General features: G+C 41.9%; 1 protein-coding gene across 2 annotated transcripts in view; it reads left to right on the top strand.

Moving 5' to 3' along the window:
* Window positions 1-17424: 17424 nt before the first annotated feature.
* Window positions 17425-21489, top strand: part of PPP2R3B (protein phosphatase 2 regulatory subunit B''beta) — a 54611-nt gene continuing 50546 nt past the window's right edge. The window contains exons 1-2 of one of the 2 annotated variants that reach the window (XM_086460321.1): window positions 17425-17600; window positions 17652-17772. In XM_086460321.1, coding sequence (XP_086316447.1) covers window positions 17425-17600; window positions 17652-17772 — 297 coding nt within the window. Of the gene's footprint in view, window positions 17773-21489 lie in introns of both variants that reach the window. The other variant, XM_086481827.1, reaches the window with a different exon arrangement.

The raw sequence follows: 21489 nt of genomic DNA, 5'->3' as shown, positions 1-21489 counted from the left end.
GATAGCTGTATTTTAATAAACCCATGATCCAACTGACAACAAAGTAAACAGGAAAATCTCTCCTGAAGCCAGAATCTCTCCGAGCTTTTCGTCTGTTTCTCTACGTATAACAATTAGTACATGTGTACATATTCATGCATGGGGGAGAACGAGTTCAGATTTAACTGTCAATATGCACATGTGCATACCACAGTATACAATTTGTTGTTAATAGAAAAAGCTAATAAACAAGGCTTTGTGAGTTTACTTTTCATTAGAAAAGCTCAATAAACACAAGTGCTAGCTTTACGCTAATCTGCTCTCACCAAATAACCTCAACATAACTTATTCTACCCACCAAAAATTTTCAGTTTAAAAATAATCACTCTTTTCCTGTTTACTGTTGCAATAATGGCTCTGCAGCTGAAAGAAAAGGAGTTTATTCTTGTAAATAAAACGAACACAGTCATATTCATGTTAAGATACTTCTCTCATATCGTACAGTTATAAAAAGGAGAAGGAAACTGTTGGAGGGAGGGGGTTGACACTCTGCAAACTTCTATTAAATGGAAGAAAGAATTCCACAGAGTATGGCTAACCAGTTCTGGAAGTTTCTGCCTGCTTTTATTCATGAATTTTACTGAATAAAACTGTCTTCTACTACACCTGCATCTCTATTTGTCCTACTAAAGCAGTATCCTGCTAGTTGCAACATTAAGCTTCACTGGGTTCATTGATATCTCAAGGTGTTCAGCATCTCACTTAGATTCTGATCCAAATTATATTGAGATAACTGATGTATTCCTCTTACCAGAGTACGTTTCACATCACAGTTCCCTGGGCAGGCCCCTTTTCCACCAGGTGGTCTGCTATACTCGACAGCATTCGCACACTTGGCTGTTCAGAAATTGTGTTATTGACACAGGGTAGGAAATTCCCTTATACCTGAGGTGTACACAACTGCAGGCTGCTGGCTAAAGCCATGCTCCCTTAAGTCAGAGATGACTCTTCCAGCAATATTGATGGGAACAAGAATGGATCCTTCAGTCGGCGTATCACGGCTCACAAAACCAACAGTATTTGTAAGCTGCTAAAGTCGAAAACTTCAGAGGGAAAAAAGGTATGTATTGCATGTGCTGACACACCCCTAAAAATTTTTCACCTACTCAAGTGAGTTTCCTCCAGGTGCCCCTTTCCAAAAACACCTCTTCTACTCTTTGTGGACTTTTCTAAATATCTTGGTAAAACAGCATCAAATTTAAGAACAGGCAGTCCCATACTGTCAAGCATTTGATGCTTATTTCCCCTGAGTCCAGCAGGGGTCATATGAGGGACAGGGACTTTTTTTTGATACATTTCTCCCTCCATTCCCTCACTTCTCCAGGGGTGGCACAGCCACAGAGGGACCAGATGGGAGTTTGAAAAGCTTCAAGGAGCCTGGCTCATCTCCTGGGCTGCTGCCCATGATGCAGAGTGGTAAAAAGTGCAATCCCTTCACCAGCACACAAGCCTTGCTGCAGTTTTGCTCTAATGATGCCAGCCCAGGACCCGAGGGACATGCAATTCCACACAGCCATGTTTCTCTAGCGAAGTACCTTGTCTCCTCCTCCATCTGTGTAATATTTTCCCCACGGTGAAATACAATAGAGCTGAGCTTACTGCCTTACCCACTGGGAACTCCTGCCTATTGAATGCTTGATGTCATAATCCTAATACTGTGTGCGAAAGGGTTTTGATATTTAAAAAGTCTTCCCAAAAGGATTTGGTTAAGTAGGTCAGTCTCTTACCTAGATGACATATTTCCTTCACTTTACTACAGAGCAGTCATTAGGCTGCACTTTCAAGCAGTGTTTTACCATTTAAGCGATTTGCTTGCATTAAACTAACAAATACATGTGTGGTCTTTAACTGTTTATCTCTGGCCTTCTACATCATTGGTTTGACCTTGCAAGTGCAAGCTGGTACCTGGCCTGAACTTCCATTGATTTCATCTGAGCTGAGTATCTCCAACATCTTACAAGAGATACGTAGTGCAAATCATCCTGAGGCCCTTTGTATAACCCTTCTCCTTCTTTGTTGTCTACGTCTTCTGGCCCCGCTTTTCTTAACGTGGTACCTCTGAAGGGAACTGAAGGTTTTCTGTTTTATCTTGACACATTCTTTACTGAAAGAGTGATCAAACGTTGGAACAGGCTGCCCAGGGAAGTGGTGGAATCACCATCCCTGGAGGTGTTCAAAGAAACATGTCGATGTGGCACTTCAGGGCATGATTTAGTGGGCGTGGTGGTGTTAGGTCAACAGTTGGACTTGATGATCTCAGAGGTCTATTCCAACCTAATGGTTCTTCGATTCACAATGTATGTGTAGTTCTACTTGATGCTTGTCTCTGCCCAACTATTACTTTACTGCATAACCTCTATTTTGCTCCATTCTCCAGCATTCCACAGTCCATCAAACTTAGTTTAAAAAACCAAAGCTCCTCTTTACAGTCCAGGTGGCTGGCATTGGTTTTAATTCTCTTTCACAGATCTTAGGATTTAATCATCAAATTTCTACAGAAGGTCTATCTACCCCATAGAATTTTATTCCCAAACACTGAGGCTTAAGTTTGCTTTGAAACATCAAGTGCATTTATTTTATTTTACATTTATTTTGATACTATTTTGGTATAATTTCTTTTAATTCTAATAATCACTTGGTTTAATTTTCTGCCCTGTATATATTTCCTTTTGTTCCTATCACCCAAGTAGTTGTTTAATGGTTAGCTATAAATTTGCATTTGTTTGATCTCAGGTGTCTTTCTGTCTAAAGAATTAATGGTGCTTTTGATAATATATACTCCAAAGGTATATTGTTCTGAACAACTCTTTTGACCTACTTGTTTCCATAATGTTTGAGGTTTCTGTCAATCCGATTTCTCTTTATCATTTTTCTTCCCTTCCCTTTACCAGAGGCTGATTTTCTTCTAACAACCTCTTTCATTTCAATTCAGTAAAACTCCCTTTATTTTTTAATTTTCTTAGGTTATTGAAGTCCCCAGATTCCAAAAACATTAATTTTACATTTTGTCAAATAGGAGGAAGTTCAGTAGATTCAAATAGAACCAGACTGAATAATCTTACCTATGTAATGTCGTTTTTCCTTCACTTTGAAAAATTCAGCAACTGTGGATGAAATTCTTGTTCCTGTGATAGGCTGAAAAGAAAATTAAAGTAAGACTTATTTCATTAGATCTGAAATATAAAACTCTTTGTCGCTTTTCAAAAAAATAAAAATTATTCAAATCTCTATATAAGTAACACGCAGACACTCCTGATCCATCTAGCAGGAATTTTATTTTACAAAGACCCCAATCTTGCAATCCAATCTGAACAGAAGAGCCCTTTCACTTCCAGTAAAAGCCAGAAGCCAGCGAATCTATTAGGCACAAGGCTTACAGAGGTGTTCTGGAAGTTGAAAATGCAGGCAGGCGCACAGCAAGATCTTAAAAAATGTACAGAAAGTGAATTCCCACGGAAATAATTTCATTTCAGCTCATTTCAGTGTCTATTACACAAGCGATTATACTATAAATGAAACAAGTCAAGAAAATTGAAACATTATTTTGTTTTACAAAAAAAATCCAAGAACTGAGATTTGTGTCCCATGGAACCAGAAGAGGCTGCTTCGGGGAAGGTTTGGGCCATGCGTTCTAAAGAACCCCTGCATGTGGGGGAAAACGATTCATCTCTATGCACTCTGTCACACGTTCAGAGATGTGTTGAGTACCACATCAGTGTTTCTGCCTCTTGACAATACGGAGTGCATGTGCTCAAAAAGCAGCAAAAGGCCTAACTTCACATCTGCTCATAGCATCCTTGCACCAATAGAGAATGAAGGTTGTGACTGCTAACTTTAGGTTTTTGAAAAGAAACTATTTTGTTGAAAAGCAGAAGAGCCTCACAGTGAATACAACATGCTTTTAATAATTATACAGTATTACAAATACACCAAAAAGGCAATGTTCAGATTCAGGCTGTTACACTGAGTTTGAGGATCTGCTTCCCAGATTATATCTCAGAGATGACTGCATTTGGCTTCAAGAGTAACAACATTTTCAAATTACTTTTCCTAGAATATGAGAAAATTTTCACTAAGTTCTAGCTGATATTGGATTCAACCCAAACTTAGAACTGGTACTTGCAGTACGAATGAAGTGAGCCTTAGAATAAAGTATATTTTAAAGTTTGGTTACACATGGTACCATCTATTCTAACTAGACCAACTATAAATGGTTATGTAATGACAAACTATTAAAAATGATCACTTACCAAATACAGAAAGGTTTCTGTAAATACTGCAGTCATTTTGTCTTGGAAAGAACAAATGTTTAGGAAATGATTGCAAACAAAACTGACAAGTACAGACACAGAATAAGAACTCCTGAGCTATCTTAAGCTAATTTTGTAAATCACTGTGTATTCACATAGCAAGTCTAGGAAGTTGCTAAATTAGCATTCTAGGATCTCACTGGAAATCTTCTTTCCTCTAACATTAGCCTCAGCCTTAGTCCAAACCTATCCTGCAGATGCAGGTGTACTGGCAGCAGCGACACCAGTCATGCAGCTGAGAACTGAGCAAGCACAGCAGCTCTTTGCTAAATCACAGCCTGTATCTGTAATTGTTAACGTTTCAGAGGTGGCCACACTGGACACAGGGTCTGGTTTATTTTCTAAGTTCTTGGTGTCTACACTAAAATTAATAAAGAGAAAAGCAAGCATTTTTATGGCATAACACCATCATGCTTCCGTAATTATTTTGAACATTTATCATTTAACATTGTGAGTTAAGGAGGGAAAAGTGCAGAAATTGTTATCACAAACTGTCTTAGAGGGGAAACTGACAATAAATATTTGAGAATTGTTCTCTGTTAGCAAGACAATTTTATCCATATAAATCATTACAATTAGGTATTCATTATCTCTCCCGCACTGCTGGTTAACAAGCTAAACCTGCAATGGTTAAGGCTACGAAGAATCGGACACACTATGTTTATATGGACTTTTACTATCTCTATAACTGATTGAGATTGTTTTCTGATTTATATTTAAAAAAAAAAAAGTTTAAACTGCTTGACAAATATTTCATTGTCCTCATACAGCTCACTGCTGCCACTTGTTTGGAAAAATGAAAGGTAAGTTGAAAAATGCACCTTTTCCATTTTCATCTCTAATTGAATTCTCTCTTGACCCCCTTATTCCCCATGGCTGTATTTCAGGTTTTGATGATAAGAAAAAGAATTTTGTATTTGGATAATACAATTTTCTCACTTGCCTTCAGCGACCTTCAGCTCAATTTCCTCTCCCCAGAGACACTGTATATTATAGAATTGAATCAAATTCCTTATTCATAGAAAAAAAGTTCCAATTTAATCTGAATATTCAGCATTTTACACTGGTCAGGGTGATGGATGGCAAATTGAAATGCTTTTGGTTCAGGTAATCAAATGGTAGAATTCAGACTTGTATTGAAAAAAATAATGAAGTCTATTCAATATTCTCATAAGGTGCAAAAAATGCACATTACACGGTAGAACTGGGGCTTTTTCTTATTACCTAACCAATAACATCTCCATTGCAAAAAGTATAGTAAAACATTAAGAATTTATGTAGGTTAGAACAAGCGAAAAGCAGTCACTGCTGAGGGAAAATGTGAGCATCTTCCTAAGAGTGCTCAAATGAACAACTACAAAACTGGGGGAAATCACAGAATCACAGAATGGTTTGGGTTGGGAGGGACCTCGAAGACCACCTAGTTCCAGTCCCCCTGCCAAGGGCAGGGACACCTTCCACCAGACCAGGTTGCTCCAAGCCCCATCCAACCTGGCCTTGAACACTGCCAGGGAGGGGGCAGCCACAGCTGCTCTGGGCAACCTGTGCCAGTGTCTCACCACCCTCACAGCAAAGAACTTCTTCCTAATATCTAATCTAAATCTCCCCTCTTTCAGTTTAAAGCCCTCATCCTATCCCCACACTCCCTGATCAAGAGTCCCTCCCCACCTTCCCTGCAGGCCCCTTTTAAGCACTGCAAGGCCACTATAAGGTCTCCCCGGAGCCTTCTCTTCTCCGGGCTGAACCACCACAACTCTTTCAGCCTGTCCTCACAGGGGAGGTGCTCCAGCCCCCTGGTCACCTTCGTGGCCCTCCTCTGGATCTGCTCGAGCAGGTCCACGTCTTTCTTGGGCTGGGGGCTCCAGAGCTGGACACAGCACTGCAGGTGGGGTCTCACCAGAGCAGAGTCTCACCTCCCTCATTCTGCTGGTCACACTCAATGCAGCTCAGGATATGGTTGGCTTTCTGGGCTGCAAATGCCCATTGCCAGGTCATGCTGAGCTTCTCATCAACCAAAACAGATCTGTTCCCAGTATGTACCTGCAATGTTAAATGTTGGCATACTGAAGCCTTTTAATATGTTTTCAAATGCATTTAGAGAAAGAAACACGGCATTTTTAACCACTTCAAATCATTTGATATACTAAACTACTGTAATGCTTCATTTCCATCCCCAAAAGTTTTGTCAAGTAACATTATCAGGTATCTCGTTATTTCCAGAGGACTACTGGTTTCATTTTAGAAAACTCTCTTGCTGTTTTTGAAGTTCAACCCCAAAACAACAGTTGATTTGAACAACTTCAGCTTGGCACCACCCTACTGGATGCAGCATGCTTGGACACTTGGATTTGGACAAGTTGTCTCCAGGAAAGCAAAGCAAGAAGATAATGATGCTGCATAAATATGGTTTGATTTAAAAACTCCATCAACAGTTCCTTTCTTCCCTTCTAGAGATGCATGGAATTACCCTGTTTGTTTTTTAAATACTATATTAAAGTTATTTCTTTTCGATTTATTTGGAGTATTTAAGCCACAAGGAATGCTTAACTAGGCACCACTAGCATTTAACTAAAATTGCAGTGCAGCAACCTAAATGTTAAGGCACTGTGTTGAAAATGTAGTCCTGGGTTGCCTTTACTGACTGTGCTGTACCGTGTGCGACAGGGGAAGCCTTCTCCACTTTTATGCTCTCACTTCACACACAGGCACCTGCTGCACGGCCGTTACCCAGGCCAGGCTGATGAGGGGAACTCCCCTTCAGAGTAACTTCCCCATCCCTGGTAGATGTGAGGTGACCTTCACAACCAGGGGGGGAGAATATTTTTCCTTCCTCCACGTCACACGCAGCTTCCAGGGACAGTGCTAAGACTCAAGCTTCCTATGTGGAAACACAGAGCTCTGCATGATGCTAGGCATGCTCACTGGGCATTTACTTTCTGTAAGTAACCTGTCAATGGAGTTTTCCTTAACAGCTTGTGCAGTTTCAGAGCCACGGGGTGTGAGGCACATGGAAAAAGCATGCACAGAAGCATAAGGATAAGTGCTCAGACTACTGAGGATAACGGCTAATGAACAAACTCTTCCAAATTAAGAAACATTGGCAGGAAATGGTGAATGCTAGTAAGAACATTAACTTTTGATCCACCAGCACAGTCACGGGAGAAGAACTGAACCTAGAGATACACAAATCTATTCATTTCAGTCAAGCCTCAGCTAAAAAAACCCAAAGATCGCGTTTTTCCAACCTAGCTCTGTGAGAGGAATTTAGAAACCAAACATTACATGACATCACTATATTGGTGTAAGAGAGGTTCTGCAATGGAAGCCACTACAGGTACACTGATGAGTAAAAAGACAGAGCTCAGTTACTGTTCCCAGATCCTTTACCTCTTCAGGACTAGCAGGAATAGAAGTCATTAAAATGCATTAATTTATAGGTTAAAATTAATAGATACCAAATAGATACACAAAAGAATAAAGTGTGGGGTGTTTTACATAATCAGAAACACAGAAATAAGCTTAAGATGTCATAGAACAGGATTTAAGCATGTGATTTTGAAGTATTTCAAGCAGAAGTTTGCACTCTGTCCTGAACAGAATGGGAAATCAACACACACTTCTGACTAACCTATTAGCTGCATTTCCAGGTCCAGAACACTAATGACATTTGCTGCATGCCCTTACTTCTGCTGACATTTATTTGGAACTTCTTTTGTGAACACCTCTGTGGGAACAGAAAAAGCGTAAGACACACAGTGACAGAAATTTGCACGACACAGTACAAAAGCAAATTAGAAAAATGCTCTAATTTTGTTGAAAAGTTGCATTTGGAGCTTGATCCTTCCAGAAGAGTTCTTAGTACCCATACTTGTAGAAGGTCTAGGTACAGAGTCAGGACAGTAAGGCTACGTGAGGAGGCGCTTAAAAGTCAGGAAACGCCAATATTAAAATACTAATACAATCTGGTTTCCTGTTACCATGGGGACCATTCCAAAAAGGTCATATTACCCTGTAGACACCAAGCCCCATGTGGGACCTTTCACAACCAAGGGATACCAACAGGCTCTCCTGGAGGGCGGTGCAGATCAGGAACCCAGCTCAAGCCCAGATAAGTCTGCATCACCCAGATAAATTTAGCTCCTGCAAATGCTCCCCATACATTCAAATCATATTCTTCAGCCTCAGTTATTTTCCCCAGGATCACGTGGGACATTATGAAAGCTTTGTTTCTTTTGGTTTGCACTTTTCTCATTTCCATAACAGTCAAGTATTGGATCTATATCTTGGCAGTTGCTGACTGCTGTCACATTCACTTCTTTTTTCAGCTGATAATACTAAAAGCTAAACGTTAATTACAGGGACTATTTCTCTAACCTTGTCTCTGGGACAGAATATTTAGTTGGGAACAGTATAGTCCATCACAGCTGCAGTCTATTTGATAAGCGCTTCTTAAAAGCCAGACTACTTGTCTGCTGGGTACGCTGTCTCACTGACCACTGGGGAAGTTGGGGGCTCTTAAAAGGAGTGACTTGGCTCATGGTAGCCATTTGGTAGTGCACCTCAAGTGCCTTCTTCAGAGAGCAGGACAAACATTGTTGTGACAGTGTGCAAAATACTCTGGCCCAGCATTCAAAGGGCTTCTGCTCTTCCTCCGTAAGCTAACCCCGGCGGACGTGGAGGAGAGCAGAGGTTCCCATGTTAGCTGGCACACCACACGTTAGCTGCTGATATGCTGTGTCTTGTTCACTGTGAACGTAAGGCAGCTTGGGTAGCAATTTAACAAAGCAGCTGAAGCTAATGCCATTTTTTGGCACCACATAAGAGAGTTTGTTGTAGGGTCACATATATGCATACAAGGGGTCATGTACCAGCAAATTTTCAGGAAATAGTAGACATGCACATTATTAGACTGAATTGCTGTCTGGCTCCAATATCTAAAATATGTAACCAACTCTTAACCCTAAGTCTCGGAGCTCTGATGCGTTTAAATCACAAAAACATGTAGGTTTTTTGTGTCTCCAACTAAGTTTCTGGAGTAGGAAAAGAATATCAAGAATGTAGCACCAGATCCTATACAGAAATGCTTCCAGATAAATACTGCTGGAATTAGTGCTGCTACTGACACAATGTTTAGATTAATAAACACTTCTCAAAATCTGAGATTGCTTCTAAAATCTTGATTTTAGAGAAATTATTCTGGGGCACTCACAGTTTTTTTAATTAGAATTCTTGAGCCATTGATTTTACATTTCCAAGACTTTCTTTGCAACCACAAGGGCTCTTTTTAACATAGACATTTAATGGAAGATAATATTATTTCATAATCATGGGACTCTGGAGCTGGAGCTTTATAAGAAAAACACTAAATCTTATTAAACTTGTGATAAAATTATTGGTGTTGGCAACCTTGCAGACATATGCCTAGAGCTGCACAGTGTTTTCCTCCTCTAAGTACTGTAACTAAAAGGACTTTAATGAGAGCAAAAGAATGTGGCTCTGTCTGCCCAGAATCTTTTGGAATTTTCGCTTTTCCCTAATGAAAATGAAAACAAATACTTTTCTTTTTTTTCTCCTGTAAGCTTTTATGGACATCTGAACTGACTTTTGTAATGAAGAAGGATTAAGCAAACTCAGGGAAATGATAAATGTGGTTTGTATTAGTGTACTAATTAGCTCATAAATTTAGAAATAGTTAATCTTTTAGTTTTGCTGAATGAAAATAGCAGCCAAAGCACAGATCAGATCTTGGAACCGGAGTAATGCAGTGGTGAATTAAAACCCCCTGAGCATAGGTGTCTGATCCCACAGCATTATGAAAACTGGAAATTGTGCTACTGGCTTTGAAGAGCACAAGATGAATTTAACCAAAGTCGTAAAATATTAGTCAAGCAGCCAGATACTTAACAGATAAGAATAAAAAAAAGTGATTTATTATGTGTGTGCTTCTCATTGTGTCGTAATCCAACGATTAACTACATTAATTATTTTTAGTTCAGTGAGCTAATTGGAGCACTGGTAGCATAATCCTGTATTTTACTGCAGTTTCCATTTAACATGCATACATATGTACACAGACAGTCAAAGACCATGCCCTAGAAATATACACATTATTTCAGAAATAGTCTGGGTGTCAAGTGACAAAAATATACTTGCCCATTACATGATTTGCATTTCTTTAGAACCGTCAAAGTAGAAAAAGAGTACAGACAGTATGAGTTTTACACTGCCCCCTTGACAATCTGACGCAGACTGCTCTGACAAAACACATAGAAATGTGCATTCTATCCCAAAACAACATGTCTAGGTCTCAGTTCTTCAGACTGGGCCCTAGCCAGGTGGTGGAGATGCAAAGGCGAAGCACCCAGACACGGTCTACGGTACGGTAGCAGACAAGTAGCTGGCAGACACTGCAGGCTGCTCAGTACCATAGCTCAGAGTCTCCTCTCCTCTTTAATGGCTGCACCAGGACAAGGTTAGAAGAGAACTGGGCTCGGTAACACTCAATGTGCAGAATGAATAGACTCCCGTTCTCACACCCCATAAACATCCTCACGCACACCTTGTTAAACACCACCCTAGAGACTGCATTTCAAGCAGTTTTCCATAAACTCCATGTGACCTGGATACAATGCTAGATAAAACCATCAGCTAAAATATAGCACCAGAAATATGTGAACCTGGGATTAGAAGATCAGGGTGACTTAATGAGGAACCAGTCTTCACATCTGGACTGCTGCAAACATTGCTCAATCCAAGGCCCCTGTGGAAAAAACCAACACACCAACAGTAATTCAGAAAAACATACAAGAAATGTTCATTGCTAGCCCTGAAGTGCTATGCAGTAGGAATTAATCTAAAACCCTGATGGCAAACAACTGCTGAACCAGTTTTCTTCTTTGGCTTGTAGTGCACCTGCTCTTACAGTACCTACTTTTTATAATCTTTTTTTTTTTTTTTCTTGCAGAAATGTAAATAGCCCCACATTAAACCACCTGCTCACGTTAAGAGATAGCCAGTGACAAGACTTTAGTCTAACTACACATGTGATAAGGAGGAAATAAAATCATAGAATCATTAGGTTGGAAGAGACCTCTGAGATCATCAAGTCCAACCGTCAACCCAAAACCACCACGCCCACTAAACCACGTCCTGAAGTGCCACATCAACATGTTTTTTGAACACCTCCACGGATGGTGACTCCACCACTTCCCTGGGCAGCCTGTTCCTCTGTCTGCAAGTACAGAATGTTTAAATGCCTGTACTCATGACACAAGCTGGCAAGTTACAAAGCATTGTAATTATACCTCCGACTTGCTCTCAAAGAGTTCTGCATCAGCAAGCTGCTAACCAGAGCCTATATTACTGCAGTATTCCACGCCAAAGTGGTAGGAAACAGAGAAAATCCAAGCCTCAAGTCTCAATATCAGGCTCTTCTGAGAGCACTGCTGGCTGCCGAACACATGCACCAAGTCAGCATTGCTGACATTTTTTTGTCTGCATATGATGCTACTTCTGGAGGCCATATGACCTGTAGTTCACCATCCTCACTCTATTTTTGGTAAGCTGCCGCACGAAAGGATGAAGTGGCATGGTTAGCCGGCATGGGTGCATAGCTTAAGGGACTCACAGTTATTACCATTTTCTTAAGCTTTCCCTTCAGTTTAAGTGAGGCTGCATAAGGCACCCAAAGTCCAATCCATTCCCGCGCCAAAATAGTACCAGGACTAGCAATTTTTGTTCGAGTGACAGAATGCTAGACTTTATCTTTCACTAAGTAGAAAGCAACATTTATACTCTCCTGAAGTCTCTCTGACTGCATACCATAAGCAGGTTTACAAGGAACATCACCTCGGCAGCGCAACCTCAAGGAGCCCTTCTGGCCAAAATTTTCAATGACGGCAACTTAAACAAAAGTGACCGGCTTGTCAGAGATATATACAGCACACTTGTTTCCAACTAAGCTAGCACATTAGGAAATCAGGACACAGTTATTTTAGTGCTTATATATAGCTTAGAACCGAACTCCAGATGCCTAAATTTGAAATTTGTGAAATGTGTCAGCAAAAGCGTTATAAGAAGCCTGATCAAAATGCAAGATTCTCCTTAAGAGAAACATCCTAAGGAGGACTGCAGTTATCTTCCCTATATGACAGGCGTATGAAAAGCTCTAGAATAAGGACTCATAAAGATCCTGCAGTGAACTGGAAGAACCCCCTATGTCCAAGTTATACATACCCAAGGTTATCAGGGAAGAAGCCCAGCCCTCGTTGCAAAATGCTGATTGGGAACAGGAATATTCCTAATGAACACCACTGCCCTTTGTCACCATAACAATGACAAATAAAGGCAAAGAAGGACTTTGGTATTTAGCTATTAGTGTATATTTGCAGTACTGCTAGTATCACCTTCTGCATCAAGACCAGTAAAACGAGGTCAGAAACAACAGAGCCTACAAGAACTGGAAGCTAGTGTGGCTCTTCAGCGTCCGCAGCGGGGTTGGCACCTCCACATGCTACATGGAGGGAAGTACTGTGCTACGAGGGCACGCTAGCATGCGTGTGCTAACTCCGCTGCACTGTACAGTTAGACCCAACTACTCCTTACTATTAATTGGTATGAATTACACCAACACAATACTTTCTTGCAGGTGTTAAACAGCCCCCTGCCTTACCTAAAGTGTAGCGTGCATCTTTCACAGCAATGCTAAGTGCGGCCCCATCACTTTAACCTTCAGATATCAGTTGGATATTGCACACTCGGTACTTTTATATTTAATAATTATTGAATGGACTTTTAAAGGAGCCTGCCCTTAAACCAGATAGATATATTTCACAGAAATAGAACAGAATTCTGCTTTCCATACATTTAAAGCAACAAAGAAAAGGTACAGCTTCTGTACTTGCTGTGAAGAACACAGAAACAACAGTCAAAAAGGAATTTCAAGTTTCAATTCTTGGTGGAAGATCTGAAAAAAAAAGGTTCAATTTAGGTATTTTTCCACTTCTGGCCAAGCTTGGGCTCCTATATCTCTACAAACACACATCCCTAGCAGTAGCGACACCGCTGAGTAGACCGGATCCATCCAGAGACACATTCAAAATATCCCTGTCAATTGCAAGTAGCAGTACGACCTGGTGATGATGCCCAAAGCACTTTCTGTTTAACAGAAGACACATGGAATTGATTCCTCTCTCATGACAAACTGTAATAAAGTCAGAATTAGAATTGCTTTGAATATATACTAGCATGCACAAGAGAATACTGCGATTGTGTGTATTTCTCAGAGGTGGGGGTTTTTTTCATTTCTTTTTTCTTATTTCTCAAGTTCCTCTGGGAGGTCTCATTGCCAGTTTAAACAAAGGGCATCATCTCTATGCAGACAATATCCAACTCTACAACTCTGTCAACTCACTCTCTGATCCCCTTCTTGCCACCTGTCTTCAACATGTCAATCAACAGATGGCTACACCATCACTAAGGAATGCTTCAAAGGCATTCAAAATGTTTTAAAAGTCCTCTTTGTTCCATGTCTGCGGCTCTGCTATCAGTCTTCTTAATTCAGCCCTTCAGCTCTTGGCCAAAACGCAGGGGTTTCATTTTCTTTTCCCCTGCTTTAAAGCTACTTCCGTAACATTTGCAAACTTGTCCATACTTTGACATCCGTGTTATGTCGAATGCTCTACTCCAGTTTAAAATAATGCCATTTTGTCCACTTCAGTTTTCTAAAAACATACTTTCTAAACTTCACCAAACAATAGGCAGGAAACAGAGTACTACTCTGCTTTGAAAAGTGGAGACTCCCTCAAGAACCTCCAACACTTTGCACGTTTTCTTGAATGCAGAATCTCATTTTAAGACGTGAAAATGTATTTCAGCGTCTACAGCAGTAAGTCAAAGCCCTCTGATACACTTACAAGAGTAACACTGGTTTTTGCCAGAAGATATTTTGAATATTATCTAAATGTAACTGTGTTGAACTGCACCAGATCTCTCTCACAGCATCTAGTCTTTTGCTTCTCCTCAGCCCTTTCTTATCTCTGTGTAGTCTCTCCAAGCCCCCAGAAATGAGAAAGCAAGATCATTCCTTCACTTCCTTAACCTATTTTGATCTTGTATTTTTAGGCCTTTCCTTCAAACCACTGTAGCATGCAAATGGTATAATCTCTGGTACAGCCTCAGGTCCACAGTAGTAACATTCCAAAGATTTGTGACAATAATCTGGAGTATATCTCAGGGTAAAGGAAGTGGAACAATGTAAAATGAACAAACAAAAGTAAAGTGTAGCCACACGAGGAAAATACAGCGTAGTGGAAGTAGGGATCTGACGTAAAAACGCAGACCTACAAAATATCAAGGGAAAAAATTGTATGGGGTAAGGCTCAGCTACTTAACACTCCACTGACAGGTGCACCTAGAGAGCCCTGCAGAGGTGCCCGCGAAGGCTGGCAACCGCAACTTTCCAGTGTGTTATCCAGTGCAAAAAGGGGCTGCAAACAGATTGGCACATGCTGTTCTCTTAATAAGGGGATTATCTTTTTATTTGCTGCTGCCTCCACTTCCCCTTTCATCCTACTGTTTGTCATCCTGTAACACTAGCGGCAACCACAGCAATTGTTTCGGTAGAAATCGTATTTCGTGTTCTCCTTTAACAGCCTTTAGCAGCTGGAATCAGCGAAATTAAGCTGACAGACTTTGCCAGCTCCTCTCAGAAAACCAGCCAGCCAGGCGCAGCCTGTGAGCCACAGGTCAGAAACCGAGGTCTTGTCACAGCTACCCCGTAAATTCAACACCGGTGACGGCACCGGGGGACGGGGACCAGGACCACGGTGACACAGGCAGGCAGCACCGCCGCAACTCAGCAATCCCACCCAGCCCAACCCGGCCAGCAGGGCACCGGTCTGACTCCCGATCGCCCCGCAGCTTTCGGGGCGGAGGGCCCAGCCGACCAGCCCGAGCGCTCCGCTCTCCCCGCCCTGCCCCTAACCAAGCGCCTCGGCCCGAGAGGGGCCCCTAGGCGGAGGCAGAGGCCGAGCTGGGCGAGGGGCAGCTCCCCAGCGGCAGGGGCGAAGGCAGCTGTACCCGGTGCCCGGTACCCGTCGCGCACCGCGATGGCTGCGCACATCCGCTCCCTCTCTCCCGCCGCAAAAGCTGCTGGGAAGGCAGGGGACGACGTGGAGCGGGGAACCCACCAAAACCCTCCGCCCTTAACGTCACGACGCACGCAGAAAACGCCGCGTGCCCCTCCCCCGCCTCGGCCACCTCCCTTGTTACCATAGTGACCGCCGGCCGCGTCTCGGGCGGGGCAAGAGACGAGTTCTCGCGAGATGTCGGCGGGCGGGGCGGGGCGGGCCGGAAGGAGGCGCGGATTTGAAGGCAGCGGCGGGAGGGGGGGGGGCGCGGCGCGGCGCGGCGGGGCGCAGGTGAGGGGCTGTGGCAGCTCTCCCGGGGGTTTGTCCGCGTCCCGCGCACCCTTCCGTAGGGTCGCTGGCGCGGCGCGAAGCCGTGTCCCCCCCTGAGCTCGGGGGGGGGGGGAAGGGGGTGGTCGCGTGCCCCAAGCGCCCCCAACCGTCTTCGGGGGGTGGCGGGTGCCAACAGGTGTGCGGCGGCGACGGCGGTTCCCCTCCCCGCTGCCGGGCCCCCGCCGCCAGCCCCGGCCTTTTCCCGCAGTGGGGGTGGCCCAAGTCTGCGCCCCGCCGCTTTTAAACGGCCCGCGGGGGAGGCCTGTCCGCTCCGGCCCACGGCGGCAGGCGGAATGGCCGCCCGTCCTTCGCGGCCGGCCCGCTGGCTCTGCCCGCGGGGGTACCCGCTGGTGGGAGGGCCGCCGCCCGCCTTCCCGCCCGGGGCGTGCTGGCGCGGCCGCTGTAGACGTGTTGATCTGAAACGGTGGTGAAACAACGTGGCCTTCGGTTTCGGCAACGGACTAGCCTAACCGTTATTAAGTGGTTTTAAAAAATTAACTGGTGCAGTATTAAGAGGTTTATAGTTTTGCCATGGGATGAATACTGAGCTTGGATTGTAATTGTGCATTCATTTTCTAGGTGTTACTCACTTCCGAATTCAAGTGATTATTTTAAGGCTCCTTCAGCAAGTTATTTGCCTAGCTTTGCTGCCTGCTGCGTGTGGATCAAATGTTGATACGGGCTTTAAAAAAGCAAAGCAGGAGGAAGCACAGGGTTTGTTAAACTGTACCAGATCACTAAGTAATTTGATTGTGAAGGAGATGATAGTAATTTGGGTTCTGTTCTTAGTATTTAGCTCCAGTCCTCTGGCTTTCTAAAAAAACTCACGTATTCTCTTTGTTTTAGCTGAGCAACTGAACCCGAAATCATACTTTTGCAATTCTTGAGTCACATTGGCTTTAAAAAAAGCTGTAAAAGTGAATGTCAAATAGATCAGTTCTTAAAATATCAAATGACTGTGTGATACAAAGTGGGCAGGCAAATCCAGTCCTGAGAAAGGATCTTTGGTAATTCAGCTGGGCATCACTCATATGGGAATGCTTTTATGCGAGATTTTAAATCAGAAGCACAGACTTCAGAATGAAAATTGAGCCTTCAGTCTTAGCTCTAAATCTCTTGACTGAAAGGCTTGCTTCTTAAACCTTAATTGTACTATCACCAAGGCTTTGCATAAACTGCTTAGGCATTTGTTCTTAGCAAGTTCAATTATAAGACTTTTCAAGGCTATTTGTCATAATAAATGTGTTTTTTAACACATGTGCTTGGAGAATATTTGTTAGCTCTTTGAGAAAGTCTGAGTGCAGTTTCTTTCTTTCCAATCTCCACCATTTACACAGTTTGCATTTATAAGAAATTATCCTCTGGATTTCACTCTGATTAATGGCTTATACTTAGAAAATGCTGGTTTAGTGACATGTTAGCATGTGTCTCACAACATCTGCTGGTATCTTGAGGGAATAAATACCAACACTTTGTTAAAACTAAGATTAAATGATAGTACTTTTCTTAACAGGAACCCTGGAGTTTGTGAAACACTGAAAGTCAAGTGGAATAAGTAGATTCTTGTCAAACCTTTACTTTGAATTTGATCCAACAAAAAGGGAAACTGGTAAAAGATGTCACCTGGGAAAGTTCTGCAACCTGTACTGAAAATGAAGGTGGATGAACTCTTTTTGTGCTGGTTGAGTCAGCCTGCAACTCAGCTGACACTAAAGGACTGCTTGAGAAAAATCAAGAATGAGGAGAAAATGGAGATTGGTAATGGAGATTCAGGAAATGGGAAAAATGAAAGGTTGGCTAATATAAATTCCAATTCCAAGCAATGCATATTAGGAGATACCAGATTGCCTTTGACGTCTGTCAGTCCTCCTCAGCTTTCTACTGCTCTTCCATTGGCAACTCCAGCCAGCACAAGGAACACTTCTAATGTTAGAGCAACACGTCGATCCTCAGGAAACAAAGTAGTAAGTTTGTTTCTTACTTATTAGACCTGTTTGTTTAAATGGAAGTGAATTTTGTGTTTGTGGTATTGGCAAATTATGCAAGTAATTGGTTTCCCCACAGGAGGTATCAGGAGTAGGGTGAAGCAGCAGCACTGAGCATAAAGTGTCTGTGTGTCATTAGCACTAACAGCTAGGTGGCTTAAACTTCCAAAAGGCTGTCTTGGCTCCTTGCAGCTCTGTTGCTTTTTATAACAGATAAAGATAAAATGTATACAAATATACATTACTGAACCCACCCCCCTGATGATGATCCGTCACCAATGAGGCTGCAGGGCTGGCACTGGGGCAGTCCCAGGCTGGACTTGGCATCAGACAGGAACCAGATACAGGGGCTGGACTCAGGCACTGGATTCAGGGCTGTACAGATCAGAGTCACAGATAGAAGAGTGGACAGAGTCCTCCTCAGATGCTGGCCACGGAAGAAGAGAGCTTGACCCTTGTGATCCCTCAGCTTTATACTGAGTATGACATATGTGGGATGGAATACTCTCTTGGTCAGATTTGGGTCACCTATGTGGTTTGGTCCTCCCCACAGATGTGACCTTTTACGTGCTTGTGACCCTTTTCACTCCCGGCACCTCAACATGGGGCACAAGATTTAGCAGTGACCTTGGTTGCTATAGGAGCAAGTATAAGCAAGAGCCTCTCTGCATACCATTTCTTGGTACTAACTATAAACATCAGGCCTTATCGCTGCTAGGAGCAGCCAGTGTCTGGAAAAACGCTGTTGATTTCAGAAAGTGCTGTTACTTAGAAGAGACTTAACTGAAAAGTAAAATCGCTAAAACAGAATTAGTTCTGTTTTAGCTCAAACCAGGACAGGCTGGTATCTGTAGTCTTGCATTTCTTAACAGGCATGAATAGGCTAGAAGTGGTGGAAAAGCTAGAAATAGCCTTATAATAAAGAAGTAGTTTTCAATAGCATCCTTGTGCCCACTGAGCAGTATCCAGTGCAGGGGAGGACCCATATTTAGGGATAGAGAATCAAAAAGAAATAATTGTAAAAGCCAAAACTTGGATAGATAGGTCAGATAGCCGTGGCTAACCGAGTGTCATTTGTGAAATACATCTCACACTTTATATTAAAAGAAAAATCTAGCATTCTATCAGATGTGGTTGTTTACAAAGGCAGTTTAGTTTAGTAAATAGATCACAGTTGCTGGATACATCTTGTTTAACTTACTTTTGCCAGAGGTAACCCAAACCAGGTGTTGATGCTTCAGATGCCACGCTTTCAATAACAGGCCCTTCTGCTGTTCAATGCAGTCCAATTGTGGATAAATAGAAGTCCCTGAGTGTGTTTGCAGTGTTATTTTTATAACATACTGCATTGACTGCAAATACTCCTTTGTCTGATGATACCAGGCACTATTGTTAGTATAAGACTCAAATTTGGCTCTGCTGAATCTGGGTATTAACAGTGTAATTGTTTTGGTACTGCATGGTACACTCAATGCTGCCTTTTTAAGGAGGTCTTCGTTTATAATAGACAATGCTTGCTATGCAAGAGTGACACTCCCTGCCCTCAACCTGAGATATTTTTTTTAACTTGCAGTTCAGTTCAATCTCACTTCCAGCCCTTTTCATAAGTTGTAAAAACAAAACTGGATAGAAGATGATGTGACTGACAAAACTAAGCATTGCATATATGGTCTGCCTTCTATCAAAGGAGTTAAGAGGCATACCGTTACTGCTATAGAATCATAAATTTGTATCATTTAATAATACGCATAAGTTGTAAGTGGTCATCACTCCTAGTCAGTCTATGTACTTTGGTATCTAACTCGTTACACTGGTCAAAGCCCCTGGTGTCCCAGGGAAGCTTGCTCAGGTTGGTAAGAGAAGAGAGGTTAGAGCTGAGGATATTTAAGAGTGTCGGTTACTTCTTGTCTGTTATTGGTGTGTGTTGAATGTATATACTTACCTTTTGACCCCCAGGAGTAACAACATGACTACTGTTTTGCACCAAAACATTTAATCTGAAGTGTTGTCTTGGTTTCATAAATATCAATATTCAAATCTAGCTTGACAACTCTTAAGTCCTCACTTCTTAGTTTCAAGACATCACACTTCCAGTCTAGAGTTTGTCTAGATTGACTTTGTAATAACAGGGACTTGTATTTTATGAGTAATCACTAGCCAGACAGCAGGGCATGACAAGTGATTAATTTTTGTCTTTATGTTCATACCATTATGTTTCCTGTTCTAGTGAAAAGTAGAAGGTTAGCAGATGCTTGGTTTAGTCTTGTATCAGATAAAAGCGAGCAAAGGGAGAGTTTCTGTTGAAAGCCACTGCTACTTGATTGCTAACTCATGTACTGTAACTTCTTTTCTTGTGTCTTGGTTGATCATTTTAACTAGATCCCATAAAGAAGAACCGGAAGAGATTAACAAAGAGTAACATTCTTTGCTTAATTGGAATAGTTTGTATAGTGCTGAGAGAGAGCCTAGAGGGTTAGGTTGGTGGGGTGGTTGTTTTTTTCAAGGAGTTGAGCAGGGGGAAGTTCCCAAGCAGTAAGAAATTTATTTGTGGCTTTATTCAGCTGAAGTGAATCTTCATCCAAAAGGTTCCTAATCTTTAAGAAGTGTAAATTACATTTGGAGCAGGCATCAGCTTGTAAAATACCACCAAGAGTTGCATAATTTCATGTTCTGCCATGACAGCATATTTTCTCATAGAAAGCAAAATATACCCCTTTTCCTTCTCATACATCCATGAACTACCCACTGCAGTGTCAAAAGTAATGCATCTGGTTTTGTGCACTTAATCACTGCTCACAAATAGCCACGATGGTTTCACCTACCTCATTTGAGTTTAAGTTTGAGGTCCTCGTCTCATTTCTATAAATGGAAGAAAACATTTCAGATGGTTTTTTTAAGAGAGCTTGTACTGTAGGTCCAGTAATATGGATTTAAATTCTAAATAGCAGTCCTAGAAAATGGTAAAAGTTAATGTGCTTAACTCTGTGTGCTTGAGGGTGATATTAGGAAAGAACTTTTACATCCAGCAATAAAGAGCTGGAGAATTATTTCTTTTAGGACTATATAAGTCAACTTAGGCATCTTCCTATTAAACTTTTTCTTACTTTATACAGGAATTTTCATAATGCAGCATAGAAGTAGGAAACTTATTTTGGCAGGATACATTTTCACTATCACTGAGCTCAATCAATAACCTTTGATTATGGGTAAGGTTGCTTTACACTTCCTGTTTCTTGAAATATTTGTGCAACTTTTTTGAAGGACGCCAAACAATAAAGCTGATAACAGAAAACTGCCATGCTCAGGTTATTACCAGCTAGTAAGTATGAATGTGTAGGAAACCACATGTTTTCATGCTACAGGTTTCTTGTTAGAAAAACAGTTTTGCAGAATGAGGAGCATTCTTGGAAGACCAGTCTTGAACTAATTAGATAATTAATCTATAACAGCTTAAACAGTAGCATATGAGCAAACTAAGTTGGTGTTCTGATGGCAACTGCCAAATAGCATTGAAAGTACAGTAGATGACAGCTATTGTATTCGAGGAGATCTGTTTTTCAGAGGTTAGCTTGTAATTGAAGTTTGAGGGTTATATTTTTATCCAGAATTCAGAAGTTGCCACATGTTCTTGCTGAGACACTAACATCTTGTCAGAAGTGAATTTCCTGTCTTTCAAGATAGTTGAAGCCCTCCACT

This window comes from Leptosomus discolor, chromosome 1 (genome assembly GCF_034619465.1).
Source record: "Leptosomus discolor isolate bLepDis1 chromosome 1, bLepDis1.hap2, whole genome shotgun sequence".
Taxonomy (NCBI): Eukaryota; Metazoa; Chordata; class Aves; order Leptosomiformes; family Leptosomidae; genus Leptosomus; species Leptosomus discolor.
Note: the sequence above shows the minus strand (reverse complement) of the source record. Positions and strands in the feature narration are given on the sequence as shown.